Source organism: Oncorhynchus nerka, linkage group LG12, assembly GCF_034236695.1.
Source record: "Oncorhynchus nerka isolate Pitt River linkage group LG12, Oner_Uvic_2.0, whole genome shotgun sequence".
Taxonomy (NCBI): Eukaryota; Metazoa; Chordata; class Actinopteri; order Salmoniformes; family Salmonidae; genus Oncorhynchus; species Oncorhynchus nerka.
Window position 1 is genome coordinate 70,972,776 of NC_088407.1, and position 15,391 is coordinate 70,988,166.

The following is a 15,391-nucleotide window of genomic DNA, read 5'->3' on the forward strand; positions in this document are numbered from 1 at the left end:
GACCTTAGAGACATAAAAATTATCTATTTGGTTTGGTCAGGGTGTGATTTGGGGTGGGTATTCTATGTTCTATTATTTATATTTCTATGTTTTGGCCGTGTAGGGTTCTCAATCAGGGACAGCTGTCTATCGTTGTCTCTGATTGAGAACCATACTTAGGTAGCCCTTTCCCACCTGTCTTTTTGGGAGGTTGACTTTGTTTATGGCACATAGCCTTTAGCTTCACTGTTTGTTTTGTTGTGTTTATTGATTTGTTCGGCGTCTTTTCTAAATAAAAGAATATGTACACTCACCACGCTGCACCTTGGTCCAGTTCTTTCAACAGCCGTGATAACCACAGTAGTTATACTATAGTTACCTGTAAATACTACAGTATATGACAGTAAATACTGCAGTATTAACTGTACTCTAGTCTGCAAAAAGACTACAGTGACAACTGTAGTATTTTCAGTGCATTTGGAAAGTATTCAGATACCTTCACCTTTTCCACATTTTGTTCTGTTACAGCCTTTCTTTTAAAACTGATTAAATAGTCCCCCTCTCATCAATATACACACAATACCCCATAATGACAACACACAAATAGGTGGCATTCAGGCCAAAGAGTTCAATCTTGGTTTCATCAGACCAGAGAATCTTGCTTCTCATGGTCTGAGAGTCCTTTAGGGACCTTTTGGCAAACTCCAAGCGGGCTGTCATGTGCCTTTTATTGAGGAATGGCTACCGTCTGGCCACTCCACCGTGGCCAGACGGAAGCCATTGTGCTGCAGAGATGGTTGTCCTTCTGGAAGGTTCTCCCATCTTCACCGAGGAACTCTGGAGCTCTGTCAGAGTGACCATCAGGTTCTTGGTCACCTCCCTGACCAAGGCCCTTCTCCCCTGATAGGTCAGTTTGGCCGGGCGGCCAGCTCTAGAAAGAGTCTTGGTGGTTCCAAACTTCTTCCATTTAAGAAGGATGGAGGTCACTGTGTTCTTGGGGACCTTCAATGCTGCAGACATTTTTTAGTACCCTTCCCCAGATCTGTGCCTTGACACAATACAGTCTTGGAGCTTTACAGACAATTCCTTTGACCTCATGGCTTGGTTTTTGCTCTGACATCCACTGTCAACCGTGGGACCTTATATAGACAAGTCTGTGCCTTTCCAAATCATGTCCAATCAATTGAATGCACGACAGGTGGACTCCAATCAAGTTGCAGAGACATCTCAAGGATGATCAATGGAAACAGGATTCACCTGAGCTCAATTTTGAGTCTCATAGCAAAGTCTTAATACTTAATACTTAATACTCAAAGTCTTAATACTTATGTAAATGAGGTATTTGTTTTTTATTTTGAATACATTTTGAAACATTTCTAAAAACCTGCTTTTGCTTTTTCATTATGTGGTATTATGTGTAGATTGATGTAGATTGATAATTTAATCAATTTTAGAATAAGGCTGTAATGTAACAAAATGTGGGAAAAGTCAAGGGGTCTGAATACATTCCGAATACACTGTATACCATAGTATACTATAGTATTTTTTCATGTGGGTTGTCATGCCAATGGACTTGGCAAGAGCACAAACAGATCTGGGACCAGGCTAATATAGAGTGCCTTGAGAAAGTATTCCACATGTTGTTGTGTTACAGCCTGAATAAAAGCAAATACATGTTTTTAGAAATGTTTGCGATCTTTTTTTAAATGAAATACAGAAATATCTTTGTAGTGACTGGGTGTATTGTTACACCATCGAAAGTGCAATGAATAACTTTACCATGCTCAAACGGATATTCAATGTCTGCTTTAAAAACAATCTACCACTAGGTGCCCTTCTTTGCGAGGCATTGGAAAACCTAACAGGTCATTGGGGCTAAATCTGTGTTTGAAATTTACTGCTCGACTGAGGGACCTTACAGATAATCGTATGTGTGGCGTACAGAGATGAGGTAGTTATAAAAAAATAATGTTAAACACATGGCGTGAGTCCATGAAACTTATGTGACTTGTTAAGCAATTTTTACTCCTGAACTTATTTACACTTGCCATAAAAAAGGGTTTGAATACTTATTGACTCAAGACATTTCAGCTTTTCATTTTTATTTAATTTGAAGAAGAAAAAAAAAGATAATTTCACTTTGACATTATGGGGTATTGTGTATAGTGACAAAAAAAATCTCAATTAAATTAATTTTAAATTCAGGCACAACAAAATGTGGAAACAGTAAAGGGGTGTGAATACATTCTGAAGGGTCTGTAGAATAGATATTCTCAATAATAATCTTTAGCAGAATCAATCAATTATGCAATAACCACATCTGGTGTGTTTGAAGCACCCTGAAGCCACAATATTCATGATTATGAGAGATCCTCATTGCACGAACATGTGAGGTGTTTTTTTTTAATGTGGTGCCCTGTCAAACCTACACTGGAGAAGTCTCCTTTCTCAAGATGCTCAAACAAAAGGTTAATGTCATCTCTGTCATTCAATGCGCCAGAGCTCAATGTCAACTGTTCCACTTATTTGGGTTGGGGTAACAATGATTCCTTCTTCAAACAAAAAGACACAAAAAAAAAGAACAGTGTCGCATATGAGTGAGTGACAGTAAAATGGTATTGAGATGTTAGTCACCCAGACAAACACTGTGGCTGTGATGAAAGGCCATTCGTATACTATTAGCCTGGGTACTAGTCTGTTCAATGAAAAGGTGCAAAGCTCGCTCAACATTAAAAATGCATTGTTTTATCCAAGCAAGGTTTAAAGATGAATTCTTTCCTTACTAGTCTGTTCATGCAATCATGCCACTCCTTGCCACTCCTTGTAATGTTTGGAATGACAAGGAGTGGCAAGATGGCACAAACAAACCCAATGAACTCCTACTCAGACACAAACACAACAGTTTGTCTGTCAGTCTCCTCAGATAATGTGGGTATTGATCCTCATGTGAATTATAGCTGACATACAAATTAACTATTAATTACGACAGCCCCCACCCCATTATCACATCCACTACCACCTCACTGGCCTGGTTCACAATGATCTAATTAATTTAGCCTGAAATAGACAGACAGAGCCCTACATTTCTGCAATAGAGGGGTGTTGCCCTTGGATGTATTCACTTGCAGTGGTAAAATAAAAATGTAGAAAAAATACATGTGGGGCTTACTTTTCCCAACAGACAAAATGCAGGTGACACAGAATCCCCATTAGAGCCACCAAGTCAAGGTATTTATTTGCACATTGCACATTATGCATTTCAACAACAAGTTGTACATAAAAGCTTTACAATAGCTCCCTTTATGTCTATGCATCACTTAGTATTATACACCATCAAGAACCAGGCAAGGTAGGCTACTGTAGATCAGTAGTTCACTGCAAGAAATCTTCATAGCTTTACAATGCAACATTTATTTCAGAGCACTTTATTATATATTTGGCAAAAATGTTTATTTAACCTTTATTTATCTAGGCAAGCCAGTTAAGAACAAATTCTTATTTACAATGACGGCCTACCCCGGCCAAACCCCAACCCGGGCGACGCTGGGAAATGATCAAATACACCAATGATAAAATACACCACATTCACTCATGATTCTCATTTATACAAGACCCAATCAACACTTTTCATAAATGAAATATACTAAAAAACAGTAACACCTGATCTTTCCATGACAAAGACTGACCAGGTGAATCCAGGATAAAGCTATGATCCCTTATGGGTGTCACTTGTTCAATTAAGCCATGAGACAATTGAGACATGGATTGTGTATGTGTGCCATTCAGAGACTGAATGGGCAAGACAAATAATCAAGAACTGCATCGCTGCTGGGTTTTTCACACTCAACAGTTTCTCATGTGTATCAAGAATGGTCCACCCCCCAAAGGACATCCAGCCAACTTGACACAACTGTGGGAAGCAATGGAATCAACATGGGCCCGCATCCCTGTGGAACGCTTTCGACACCTTGTAGGTCAAAATTGGATGCGCAACTCAATATTAGGAAGGTGTTTCTAATGTTTTGTACACTCAGTGTATATAGCAAATGTGTAGGCATGTCTAACAATCAGATGAAACATAAATACTGTAAATGAAAATCCAACAGTATCTCAATATCAATCAACTTGACAAATGATATGTAACTTATTTGATGCAACAGAAAATACATTAAATAAAGCAACTGTAGAAGGAGAATTCTTCAATTTTGCTTATATGGTAATAGAAATCTATGAAGAATGAAGCTCTTATTAAGGTAGTATTTACTATGACTATCTTTACTTACATGAAGCATGAATACCAAAACGTATGACTGAATCAATTGGTTATGGTGTTTAAAACCTTAAAAACAAATTTATAATTTAATTAAAAGAATGTCACTGTGAGATCAACAACTATGAACCAGACTCAAACTTTGTCTGTGTCCCAAATGGCACCCTATTCCCAATGGGTCCTGGTCAAAAGCAGTGAATTATATAGGGAATAGGGTGCCATGTGAGACGCAGTCAGTGTGTCTCTCCCCTCACACCTCTGTGTGGGTTGAGGAGTATGAAGAGGATGAAGAGGAAGATGAAGAGGATGACGTGTCTTTTTTACTCGTCTGACGAGTGGAACCTTCAGCAGCCCTGAACTGCCAGGTAACCTTCCTTGGTTGATCGGTTACAGGGACTGTAATTTCCTCTGTCACTGGTTTCACTTCCTCACAGAATAGATCAGACAACACTTCCTGCTCTAATTCCTCCCACAGATCCCATGTCGGTTGTTTGATTGGTTTAGACTTAGAGCCGGACTCGGACTCATCAGAATCCCAGTCACTGTCTCCAACCATGGAGCCGAGCACAAAGTCCACTCCGGACCCGCTGTCATCGGAGGAGTCGGACCCCTTGGAACAACGAATAAAGGAAGAGTGGCCTTCTGTGGCAAGCAGATGACACTCAGGACCCGCCAGATACACAAAGCTATCTGTTGAGAGGAAGTCACTCTCCTCAACGTTGGGGCAGAGGGGTCTGTAAAGGGAGGTTGGGGGTGTAGACTCAGTGGGGAGAGAGGGGGGCTCCTCCTGTGCTAGTGAGACATCAGGGAGCACAGACACAGCCAGGTATACAAAACTATCTGTAGTGGCAAACGGATCCAGGTCACTGCTGTCCAGGCCTGACTTCTTCCGTGGTATCTCATGTCTGGAGGGGGACAAGGGGAGTGGGGAGTCAGTGCCAGATATGATCTTAACACTCTTGTTCCTCGGTTTCAATTCTGCCTGGTTTAAAGGGGTGAAACCATCATGTAGATCTGGGTTATCAGGCCCTTCATTGTTGGTGGATTGCATGTCACCCATTTCAGTGTCTTTCATCAAAGGTGCTTCTTCCTCAATTCCATATCCCTCACAGTGAGAGGAGCTCTTTAACAGTGATGGGTAGCACCACTGAAGCTCGGTGCTCTCCTCCCTCCCCCAGTCTTTAAATGCCACCTCGTCTTTATCCTCGTCCAGAGATGTGTTGCTCCCCAAGTCTGACTCAGTCAAGGGTCTGTCACTACCATCTGAGGCGTTGTCTTCCTGGCTTGTCTGACTGGGGTTCGACATGAAGACTCCACTTGAGTCTGACTCCAAGGTCAGGTTGAAATCAGGCGAACCATCTTCCTTGACATTTTTTGCCCCTGTTGAGCACCCCATGGCAAGGAGTTCCAGGCTGGGTTGGGTACTGATCTGCTCAGGTTCAGAGACACTTCCAGAAACAACAGACTGCCCTGCTGTGAGCTGTGAAGCTTTCGTTCTCAGAGAATCTGTCAGACATTGTTCTGCTACAAGCTCACTTTCTACATCCTTGGCCCTTCTCTCCAGCTCCAGGAGAGAGAGTTCAGAAGCAGCACTAGAGGGTGGGTGAGATCCTCCAAACCCAGAAGGGGGTTTGAGCAGAGGCCAGTGCCTCAGTGAGCCAGTGTAAGACTCTGCATCCCCCCAGCCTTCATCCCACAGTGTGTTCACCATACCGAGCACTGTGTCCCACTCCTCCACCTCCTCCCCCTCAGCACCGCCACCTCTTGCTCCACTCTCCTGCTCCTTGCTTTCTGGATCTCCCTCCTTTATACTTGACTCAGTGCCATCGCTGCTTTTACATTCTGGCTCCTCCCCTCCTTCCCCTTCCTTCCCTGGTTGTTGGAGAGTTTTTTTTGCAGAGAAGACCCTCCAATTTTCCAAGTGTTGCTCCTTCAAGGAGTAACCCACCCTACCCATCAACCCTACCAACTTACCCTGGTGTTCAGAGAAAGGGGTGAGGTGGGGAAGATTTTTTTTCTCCATGGCACTAAGCACCACCAGGGAGGGCAGAGGGGGAAGGATAGGAAAGTTATGGATTGCACCACCTTGTCTAACAGTTCTCTTCCTTACAATCAGCCTGCGAGGCCAGGTGGATTCCATAGGCTGGGGGCTCACAGCACGAGCAGGGGCAGGTCCTGGGGAAATCTGATTGAGCAAGAGGGGGGTAGTGTCACGGGGTGGCTCTGGGGAGAAGGGAGAATCATTGTCAATGGCTGAGTCCAGTGCCTTCGTTCTCGGTGCAAAACCAAAAACCCCAACATTCTCCTCTTGAGACATGGAGCCCACTGAGTGGGATACCGCCCTTTTTTTCTCAATCTCTCCCCCTTTCACATTCTTTCTTTCTGTTTCTCTTCCTCCTATCCTTCTGAGATCCTCTTGAACACATTGGAGGGCCGTGACAGAGAGCTGGGCGAGAGGGGGTTTGGGAGGGGGGTGACGAGGCTGAGAGGGGGGTGATTCTTCAAAGACTAAGCTCTGATACTGAAACGGAAGGGGCTTGGCTGGGGAGCAGAACACAGGGGTGTGACAGCCAGAGGAAAGGGGTGACCCAGAGAAGGGTGAGATTAGAGGGGAGGTCATGTTGTGTTGTGAGTAGAAAGGATTTAAGAAATTCTTCTCCATTACATCTCCAGATGAGAGTTCTAGATGCTCAAGATGTTTAGGGGGTGTTAGGACTTTCCAGGAGCGCTGGCCGTTGTCCCCTCTCTTGCCGCTGTCATGCTGGTGTTGATGTCTCTTGCCACTGGAGGAGGAATTTCCCCCAGGGGCTGAAATCAAGGAGACACTGGGGGACACCGACCTCCCCCCAAACCCCCTTGGAGAACGGCTGCTCTGGCCAGCTTCAACCAGCTTCAGCTGGTCAAATATCACCCTTTCGTCTAGCCTCCTACCCATGGAAGGTATGGGAGTTGTAGATCGTGCCTCAAACGTGATCATGTCCCCGCAGGCACCAACCCCTAGGTTGCCGTTGCTGGAGAAGTTGTTGTCCTGGCCTCCCCTGGAGGTTATGGTGCTCTGAGCAGAGCCATGGTCAATCTGTTCATTGATACACATGGTGTCGTAGATGGAGCGCTGGGGGATGTAACCGTCCTCATTGTAGCCATCCCCGTCCACACTCTTCTCCAGGCAGCAGGGACACTGCCTGAAGCAACCCGGTCGACTAAGAGGCTTCCCCATGGTGTTCTATCCACCACCAGCAAAAATTACTGTCAGTAAATGTTCCAAAAAGAGTAGTCTAAAAAGTGATGGAAATTGAAATATACTAGATATAAAAGAAGTGCAGTGAGACAACTTAAAAATGAGTATGATGCATGTCAGCTCATTCCTTTTCATCATGCAATAGTCAATTACAAATAATATTCAGATTGAGTGCCATCTGTAAAATCTATTAAAACTGCCTCTCTCTCTCTCCGCTCAATAATACCAGTACAGGAGCTTGGAGAAATTATTTTTGTCATAGAGGCATATTCAAGAACAATTTTGCTCGCTTGCTCTGACAGAACTGCAGCCAACAACACAAAAACAGATTCAAAGGTGTTGAATAGAGTTGCAGCTTCAAAAAAATAACACACGACTTCAACATGATGCTGGATAACTCACTGTTCTCTCTGTGTTGGTTCATTCAGAACCTCCAAAGTATTTCCCTTTGTCTATCTCCGCATCACCTTCTCCTCATACTAGTCTCTGCTGTCATCAATTTCAACTGTCCCCATCAATAAATTAGTCAAAAGCTTGTCATTGCCATGACAGCTGATTAATCCATCTCTTTGCTTGCGCTCCAGAATACATCATTTCTGAGATGAAGAAACTTAAGGTTTAAGAAACCATGTAAATCATCCATCTGCTCAGAGGCACTGATTATTTGAGAAATGGTCTCTTATTTGAACACCAACGCAAGCCACCCCCCTCTTCTCTCTCACCCGCTCTCCATCTCTCGCCCTCACAGATTCCCCTCCCCCATGTTTCTAAGGCTGCTTCAGAGGTTTCTATTAAAGACAAACTTTTTCTCTTTTTTTCTTTCTCTCCGTCCTCTTTTCACTCCATTTAGGTATGACCTCTGTGGGCTTTGATGTCCTCCCCAGACATGAATCAGCAGGGGAAATCAGACGGCTCTAAAGACGTGGTGAAAAGAAAGACAGTCAGCTTCATCATCTCCGGCTCACACAGGTGATGCATGTGACATTGGCAGAATGATATCCTTGAAATGACATCATTCGAAACGAATCAGAAATGGGTATAGCAAACAAAGCATGTTCTGTTATATAACCACTTTCAATGTGTTTGGCTTGGCTGAGAGATACATGAGGATAAAGCCTGCAGTTTCTTTTACCTGCCTCCTCTCTCTCCCACACTAACGCTTCTTCGCTCAGCACACTCAATCCCCCAGTACCACTTCTCTCAGTACAGTGCCCTCTCCCCTCCCACTCATGCCCTTTCGCACATGCAAGGAGAACGTGGCTTCTCTCTTCTATTTTGTCCAACAACACATGTGCTGTACAATAACAATACTCTGCACTGCTAAAGCACGATACATCACCCCACCTTTGAACCATCAATTAGTAAATCATGCAGTCAAGCAGATGAGAACGACTCTTCAACTCCACTCAGATTTTCATACAGGTAATTTACCATAACATTATTCACAAATCTAACTGATGATCACTTTCACAGTGAAGGAACATTTCCATTTGGTTTATGAGTTGTATTCTCAGTCAAGTTCTTTTAATCACTTCAGACAACAGACAGCAGAGCAGACAGAAATGTCCTTTGCAAAATGTTGCTTATTCAAGTCCACAACAGAGGGATTCATACAAAAAACTAAAACAACAAAACTATGTACAACATTATGTGATCACCTCGGTTTACTTAGTAGTTTGGATGGTCAAGACTATGGAATAAGTTGTGTGGGCCCTCAAAATAAGGCAGATTGGTAGAAAGTAACAACATTTTCAGCTATATTATAACAAACTAGAAAAACAAACAGAAACGAATGTAACATGAATAGTTTTAATGTTTTGTGAGCCATAATTCAATTCATCATTTAAAACTAGAATCTAAGAACAAAGATGTAATGGAAAACTAAATGAAGTGTCAGACAGTATCTTATTGTCTTTACATGATTGTGCATGTTTGCGGCATGTCCATGGCCGTGTCCGAAATGGCACCCTAACCCCTATATAGTGCACTACTTTTGACCAGAGCCCTATGGGCCCTGTTGTAACGTACTGCACTGCACTATATGGGGAATAGTGTGCCATTCCATGAGTAGGTTATTCCCACTACAAATGGTCATCGTCATCATCTGTGGAGGCTTCAGTATAGTGATTATGCAGCGGAAGCTCATCCAGGTGGACCTCCCGTACTGCCAGGATGCGTGTGAGCATGCTTTCTAGCGCAGGGCCTTCTAGTTGCTGGGCAGAATACCACAGCAGGCTATTTGAGTGACAGGAGAGCTCGGGCTGCAAGTAGAACAGGTGTGGTCTATTCTTCACCGACTCTGAGCTGCAGGTAGAGACAAAGGAAGAGGATTATAGAATTATCGAAAGGCAGCAATTCCAGAAATATTCTAAATTTTTGTTTTTCAGACTGCAAAACATTGAGACATTAAAACATTGTCAATATCACAAAGAAGTCATATAGCTCCAGTAAAATTAGAGTGGAATATAACAGAAATAAAGATGTACTATGTAATCTCACCATTTGGAGAGGTAGAACTCGTAGAGTCTGACAGGGCAGCGTAGTGGGTTCTCAGTATTCTCAGGCATCTCCATGTCACCTTCCTCTTCATCCAACCTTCTCTTGGCAGGCAAAGCTAGCAGATCTGGATATGCAAACAAAAGAGAAAACAACTCACAACCCACAACGCATTATGGAACTCGTGGAGGATGTTATTGCTTGTGATATGGCAATGCCTTTCTTAATTGCGCCTAATGGGATAAAGAAAGTAGAATAAAATAGAATGTGATAGCCTTGAACACCATTGAGGTTGGAACTCAACTCACCGGGGGTGTCTGACACATCCTGACCAGGCCTAAACCTCAGGAAGGAGCTCTTGCCGTTCTTGGTGACCCTGGTACAGCGGGTGAAGTTGGTGAAGGACAGACGTCTGTGTTGGCCCATGGTCTTGAACTGGAACAGCTTGGTGCCAAAGAAGAGCAAGGTGTTGAGCAGCACGATGGGGGAGTAGGATCCCAGCTGTTTACAGTCCCACAGGTACTCCTCCTCCACACGGGAATGCAGGTAGCCTAAAGAGAAACAGTGGAGGGACAGAGGAATGTGTCATCATTGTGTATGCGTTTCAAATGGTCCAGCGATATTAAAGGGATAGGACAGGCGTAGAAGAGAAGAAGGCTAGAAACATTCTTACCGCTGGGCAGCAGGGTAGGACTCCAGTAATGTAGCATCATAGTAATCTCCATGCTGAACTTATGATAGAGCATATCAGTGAAGATATTCTCTAGCCTTCCATTCTCAAATAGATACTGTTGAGACAAATGAGAGATGGTGAGGGAGAGAGGCATTAGGTACTGTATATTATAGTTGGCAGAGGGGCAAATACAATAGATGTCCCTGGGGCAGTAGTTACTATAGCAAAAGTGCAGATAATACTGATGTTACTAGTAGGGGTGTGAACATTTAAAACTTGGATCCTTAATGTTAAGAAAAATTCATAACCGAAAAATGGTGTTTTGTTATGTAGACGCAGAAAGTAAACTGCATAGTGGGTCAATTTTCTCAACAACTAAAAGCTTTGAAGCACGAGGCTCAACTTCTCCGCTGTTTTGGTGCCCTAGCTACCAACAACCTGTGCAAAGTGTTGCATCTCGCTCATCTCAATATCCTAGCCTATTCCTGCTTTACTGAAGTTGAGACATTGCAACGCAAGAAATTGCGATATACAGCTTTTGATTGCCAATATATTTTTATTTACTTATTTAACTAGGCAAGTCAGTTAAGAACAAATTCTTATTTACAATGATGGCCTGCTCCGGCCAAATCCGGACGACGGTGGGCCAATTGTGCGCCGCCCTATGGGACTCCCAATCACAGCCGGATGTGATACAGCCTGGATTCGAACCAGGTACTTTAGTGACGCCTCTTGCACTGAGATGCAGTGCCTTAGACCGCTGCGCCACACAGGAGCCCCATTTATAGGCCTCGTGCACGGCCTCTATATAGGCCTAGTGCACGGTTCTGCCTGCCTGCCTAGAGGCCGAACTGCCTATACTGTGCCCCTGCCCCCCCTCCGTCCGTTGATAGATCGCTATGGAAGATGCAAGTGTTTGTGTTGTCGGAAGTATGGCAACTAATCAGTCTCCTCCGTTCCAAAAATATTGAATCTTGACACTCAGAAATTGGAGTCGAGAAATCAATTATTTTGGAGTCGACTCTCCGCCATCCTCATTAACAGTTGGAAAAATGGGAGAGAAAGGCAAGCGACAGCAGCAAATACCTGTATGGCAATACTTTGAGAAGTTAAATGAGAAGGAAATGCAAATGTTTGCGAAGTGGAATTGAGCCCCAGTAAGGGCAGTGCAGGTAAGAGGTTTGCGTGGGACTGATTTCTTCATCCCACCCCCGCAGCATTTCATACCTCATCTGCTGGTTCGGTCCCGACTACAACGCTCTACATCAAGAACCGGTCTGACTTAACAGCTATTTTACGAGTATGTGACACAGCTCACCTACCAGCCATGGTTCCAGACAATTTTGCGCCCTATAGGCAATATCAAAATGCACAAAAATAACCTAAGAAATATATTCTATTAAGCTATCGCATTACTGGGCTAAATCAGCCAATAAGCTAGCTTGAAGAGAGCCAAGTTAGAGACATGCACTTTCTATTTAGACATTTTTTTTCTGCCTACCTATTAGGAGTGGGATGATTTTGGTTGGGAGATCAATATTTATTTCTAGGCAATGAAGTAAACTATAGCCTAATTATATTTAGCAAGACAGCTCCAAGACAGGATTGTGTGGAGGCACAGAACTGGGGAAAGGTATCAAAACATTTCTGCAGCATTGAAGGTCCACAAGAACACAGTGGCCTCCATCCTTCTTAAATGGAAGACGTTTGGAACCATCATGAATCTACCTAGAGCTGGACGCCCGGCCAAACTGAGCAATAAGGGGAGAAGGGCCTTGGTCAGGGAAATGACCAAGAACCTGATGGTCATTCTGACAGAGCTCCAGAGTTCGTCTATGGAGATGGGAGAAGCTTCCTCAACCATCTCTGCAGCACTCCACCAAATCGGGTCTTTATGGTAGAGTGGCCAGACGGAAACCACTCCTCAGTAAAAAGGCACAACAGCCCGCTTGGAGTTTGCCAAAGGGCACCTAAAGGACTCTCAAACCATGAGAAACAAGATTCTCTGGTCTGATGAAACCAATAACTGCCAAGCATCATGTCTGGAGGAAACCTGGCACCATCCCTACGGTGAAGCATGATGGTGACAGCATCATGCTGTGGGGATGTTTTTCAGCGGCAGGGGCTGGGGGACTAGTTAGGATTGAGGGAAAGATAAACGGAGCAAAGTACAGAGAGATCCTTGATGAAAACCTGCTCCAGAGCGCTCAGGACCTCAGACTGGGGCGAAGGTTCACCTTCCAACAGGAAATTGACCCTAAGCACACAGCCAAGACAACGTAGGAGTGGCTTTGCGACAAGTCTATGAATGTTCTTGAGGGGCCCAGCCAGAGCCCCGACTTGAACCCGATCTAACATCTCCGGAGAGACATGAAAAAAGCTGTGCAGCAACGCTTCCGATCCAAGCTGACTGAGTTGGAGAGGATTTGCAGAGAAGAATGGGAGAAACTCCCCAAATCCAGGTGTGCCAAGCTTGTAGCGTCATACCCAAGAAGACTAGAAGCTGTAATTGTGCCAAATTTGCTTCAACAAAGTGCTGAGTAAAGGGTCTGTCATTTTTTCTAAAAACAGTTTTTTGCAATATGGGGTATTGTGTGTAGATTGATGACGAAAAAAATAAACTATTTAATCAATTTTAGAATAAGGTTGTATTGTAACAAAATGTGGGAAAAGTCAAGGGGTCTGAATAATTTCCGAATGCACTGTACAATAGGCACACTTGATCTGACACGCCCAAGTAGAAGAGGGGAGGTAGGCTACTGAAGATGAAGCAGCAAATTCTGAGTGTTTGATTAATGCGACAAAGATGTGCTTTCAATACAATAGGTAGGCTAGTATATACGAGCGTTTCCAAATAATCGGCGGGACAAAAAAATATTTTTATCCTAAAGTCGTCTGTCTGACCGACCGCGCCACAATGATCTGTCGGGACCCACAGAGTACAGGTGCAATGCTTAACCATCTGAAAAGGACTCACAGTGAAACAAAAAAACATTGCTGGCAGCAGTGCAGCTACATTGTGAATTCACATGGAATTATATACATTTTTCTTATTGTTTTCAAGCAAAATCAAAGAGAACAAAAATTGCTGTTTAAACATTAAGAAAAATTGTCAATTTGTCATATTAGCTGCCATCACATCACTATAACCAGTATGGCCACTGACAGACAGAAAAGGTGGTACAGTAGCAGATAACATAGTACGGAATAAGGTATAAGGATTAACTGGAAGTATCTTGGATAAAGTATTGAATAAAAATAAAATACTAGGGAGTAACGTGGAGGCTCAATACCTGCTGTATGCCCAGACAAAGGTAGAAGATGCTGTCAGCAGGGTAGGCCTGGCCGTTGGGGCGACGGACCTCACTGATGAAATGACAGAGGCCGTAACTAAGCTCAGAGGAGTTACACTGCAACACGTTCTCCTTCACAACCATAGATTTAGCTGCTGTAAGAGTGACACATGGACACAGAAAACCAGATCAGGGAACCATGGATTTAGCTGCCATAGGGAGAAAGATGGACAAATTTACATGATAAGCAAAGATCTAAAAATGGTCTGTGCAGTTAGGTTGGACTCACAGGCATCTTTGGAAAATTCACAGTCAATCTGTTTGTTCCTCTGCAGGACCCAATTCTTCCAGGCTTTCACCCCGTACTTGTGATGGAGTTTTGATCTGGCAGGAGGGAGTGAAACAGTGTGCTCCACCATGTCAATAGTCCCACTTCGCTTACAACTCTGCAATACAGAAAGCGCCCACAGAAAGGGAAAGGGAAAAACAGTTGGACCAAAAACGTAGTAGGAGTAGAAACCACTTACTTTTACTGTATAACATCTTTGGTTTAATTATCTAATAATACAACCCTATTGCAGTCAAAAGTAATAATGGCGCTGATATGACAGGGGCCATATTACCTAACTAACTAGTTCTGTTACCATTATATTACTATACTGTATGACTACTTTATTACAAGTGTTCTATTACTATATTACTTTTGCCAGCAGCATACCACCCTGCATACCACTGCTGGCTTGCTTCTGAAGCTAAGCAGGGTTGGTCCTGGTCAGTTCCTGGATGGGAGACCAGATGCTGCTGGAATTTGTGTTGAAGGGCCAGTAGGAGGCACTCTTCCCTCTGGTCTAAAAAATATCCCAATGCCCCAGTGCAGTGACACTGCCCTGTGTAGGGTGCCGTCTTTCGGATGGGACGTTAAATGGGTGTCCTGACTCTCTGAGGTCATGGCACTTATCGTAACAGTAGGGACGTTAACCCCGGTGTCCTGGCTAAATTATGCTAGGTAAAGCTCTGCCTTATCTCAGTTCACTGATCACGATGGCAACACCCACCCGTAGCAGGTGTATCTCACTGATCATCCCTAAAGCCAACACCTCATTTGGCCGCCTTTCCTTCCAGTTGTCTGCTGCCTGTGACTGGAACGAATGGCAAAAATCGCTGAAGTTGGAGACTTTTATCTCCCTCACCAACTTTAAACATCTGCTATCTGAGCAGCTAACCGATCGCTGCAGCTGTACATAGTCCATCGGTAAATAGCCCACCCAATTTACCTACCTCATCCCCATACTGTTTTTATTTATGTACTTTTCTGCTCTTTTGCACACCAGTATCTCTACCTGCACATGACCATCTGATCATTTCACTCCAGTGTTAATCTGCTAAATTGTAATTATTTGCCTACCTCCTTATGCCTTTTGCACACAATGTATTTATACTCT

The 15,391-nt window shown here is 43.7% G+C and overlaps 1 protein-coding gene across 3 annotated transcripts in view; it reads right to left on the reverse strand.

Moving 5' to 3' along the window:
* Positions 1-9,282: 9,282 nt before the first annotated feature.
* si:ch211-266o15.1 (zinc finger MYM-type protein 4) overlaps positions 9,283-15,391 on the reverse strand; it is a 30,921-nt gene continuing 24,812 nt past the window's right edge. For 2 of the 3 annotated variants that reach the window (XM_065025777.1, XM_029675787.2), the window contains 6 exons: positions 14,239-14,395; positions 13,950-14,104; positions 10,657-10,771; positions 10,292-10,534; positions 9,987-10,110; positions 9,283-9,791 (listed from right to left, as the gene is read on the reverse strand). In XM_065025777.1, coding sequence (XP_064881849.1) covers positions 9,569-9,791; positions 9,987-10,110; positions 10,292-10,534; positions 10,657-10,771; positions 13,950-14,104; positions 14,239-14,395 — 1,017 coding nt within the window. In that variant the 3' untranslated portion in view covers positions 9,283-9,568. The remainder of the gene's footprint in view (positions 9,792-9,986; positions 10,111-10,291; positions 10,535-10,656; positions 10,772-13,949; positions 14,105-14,238; positions 14,396-15,391) is intronic. The other variant, XM_065025776.1, reaches the window with a different exon arrangement.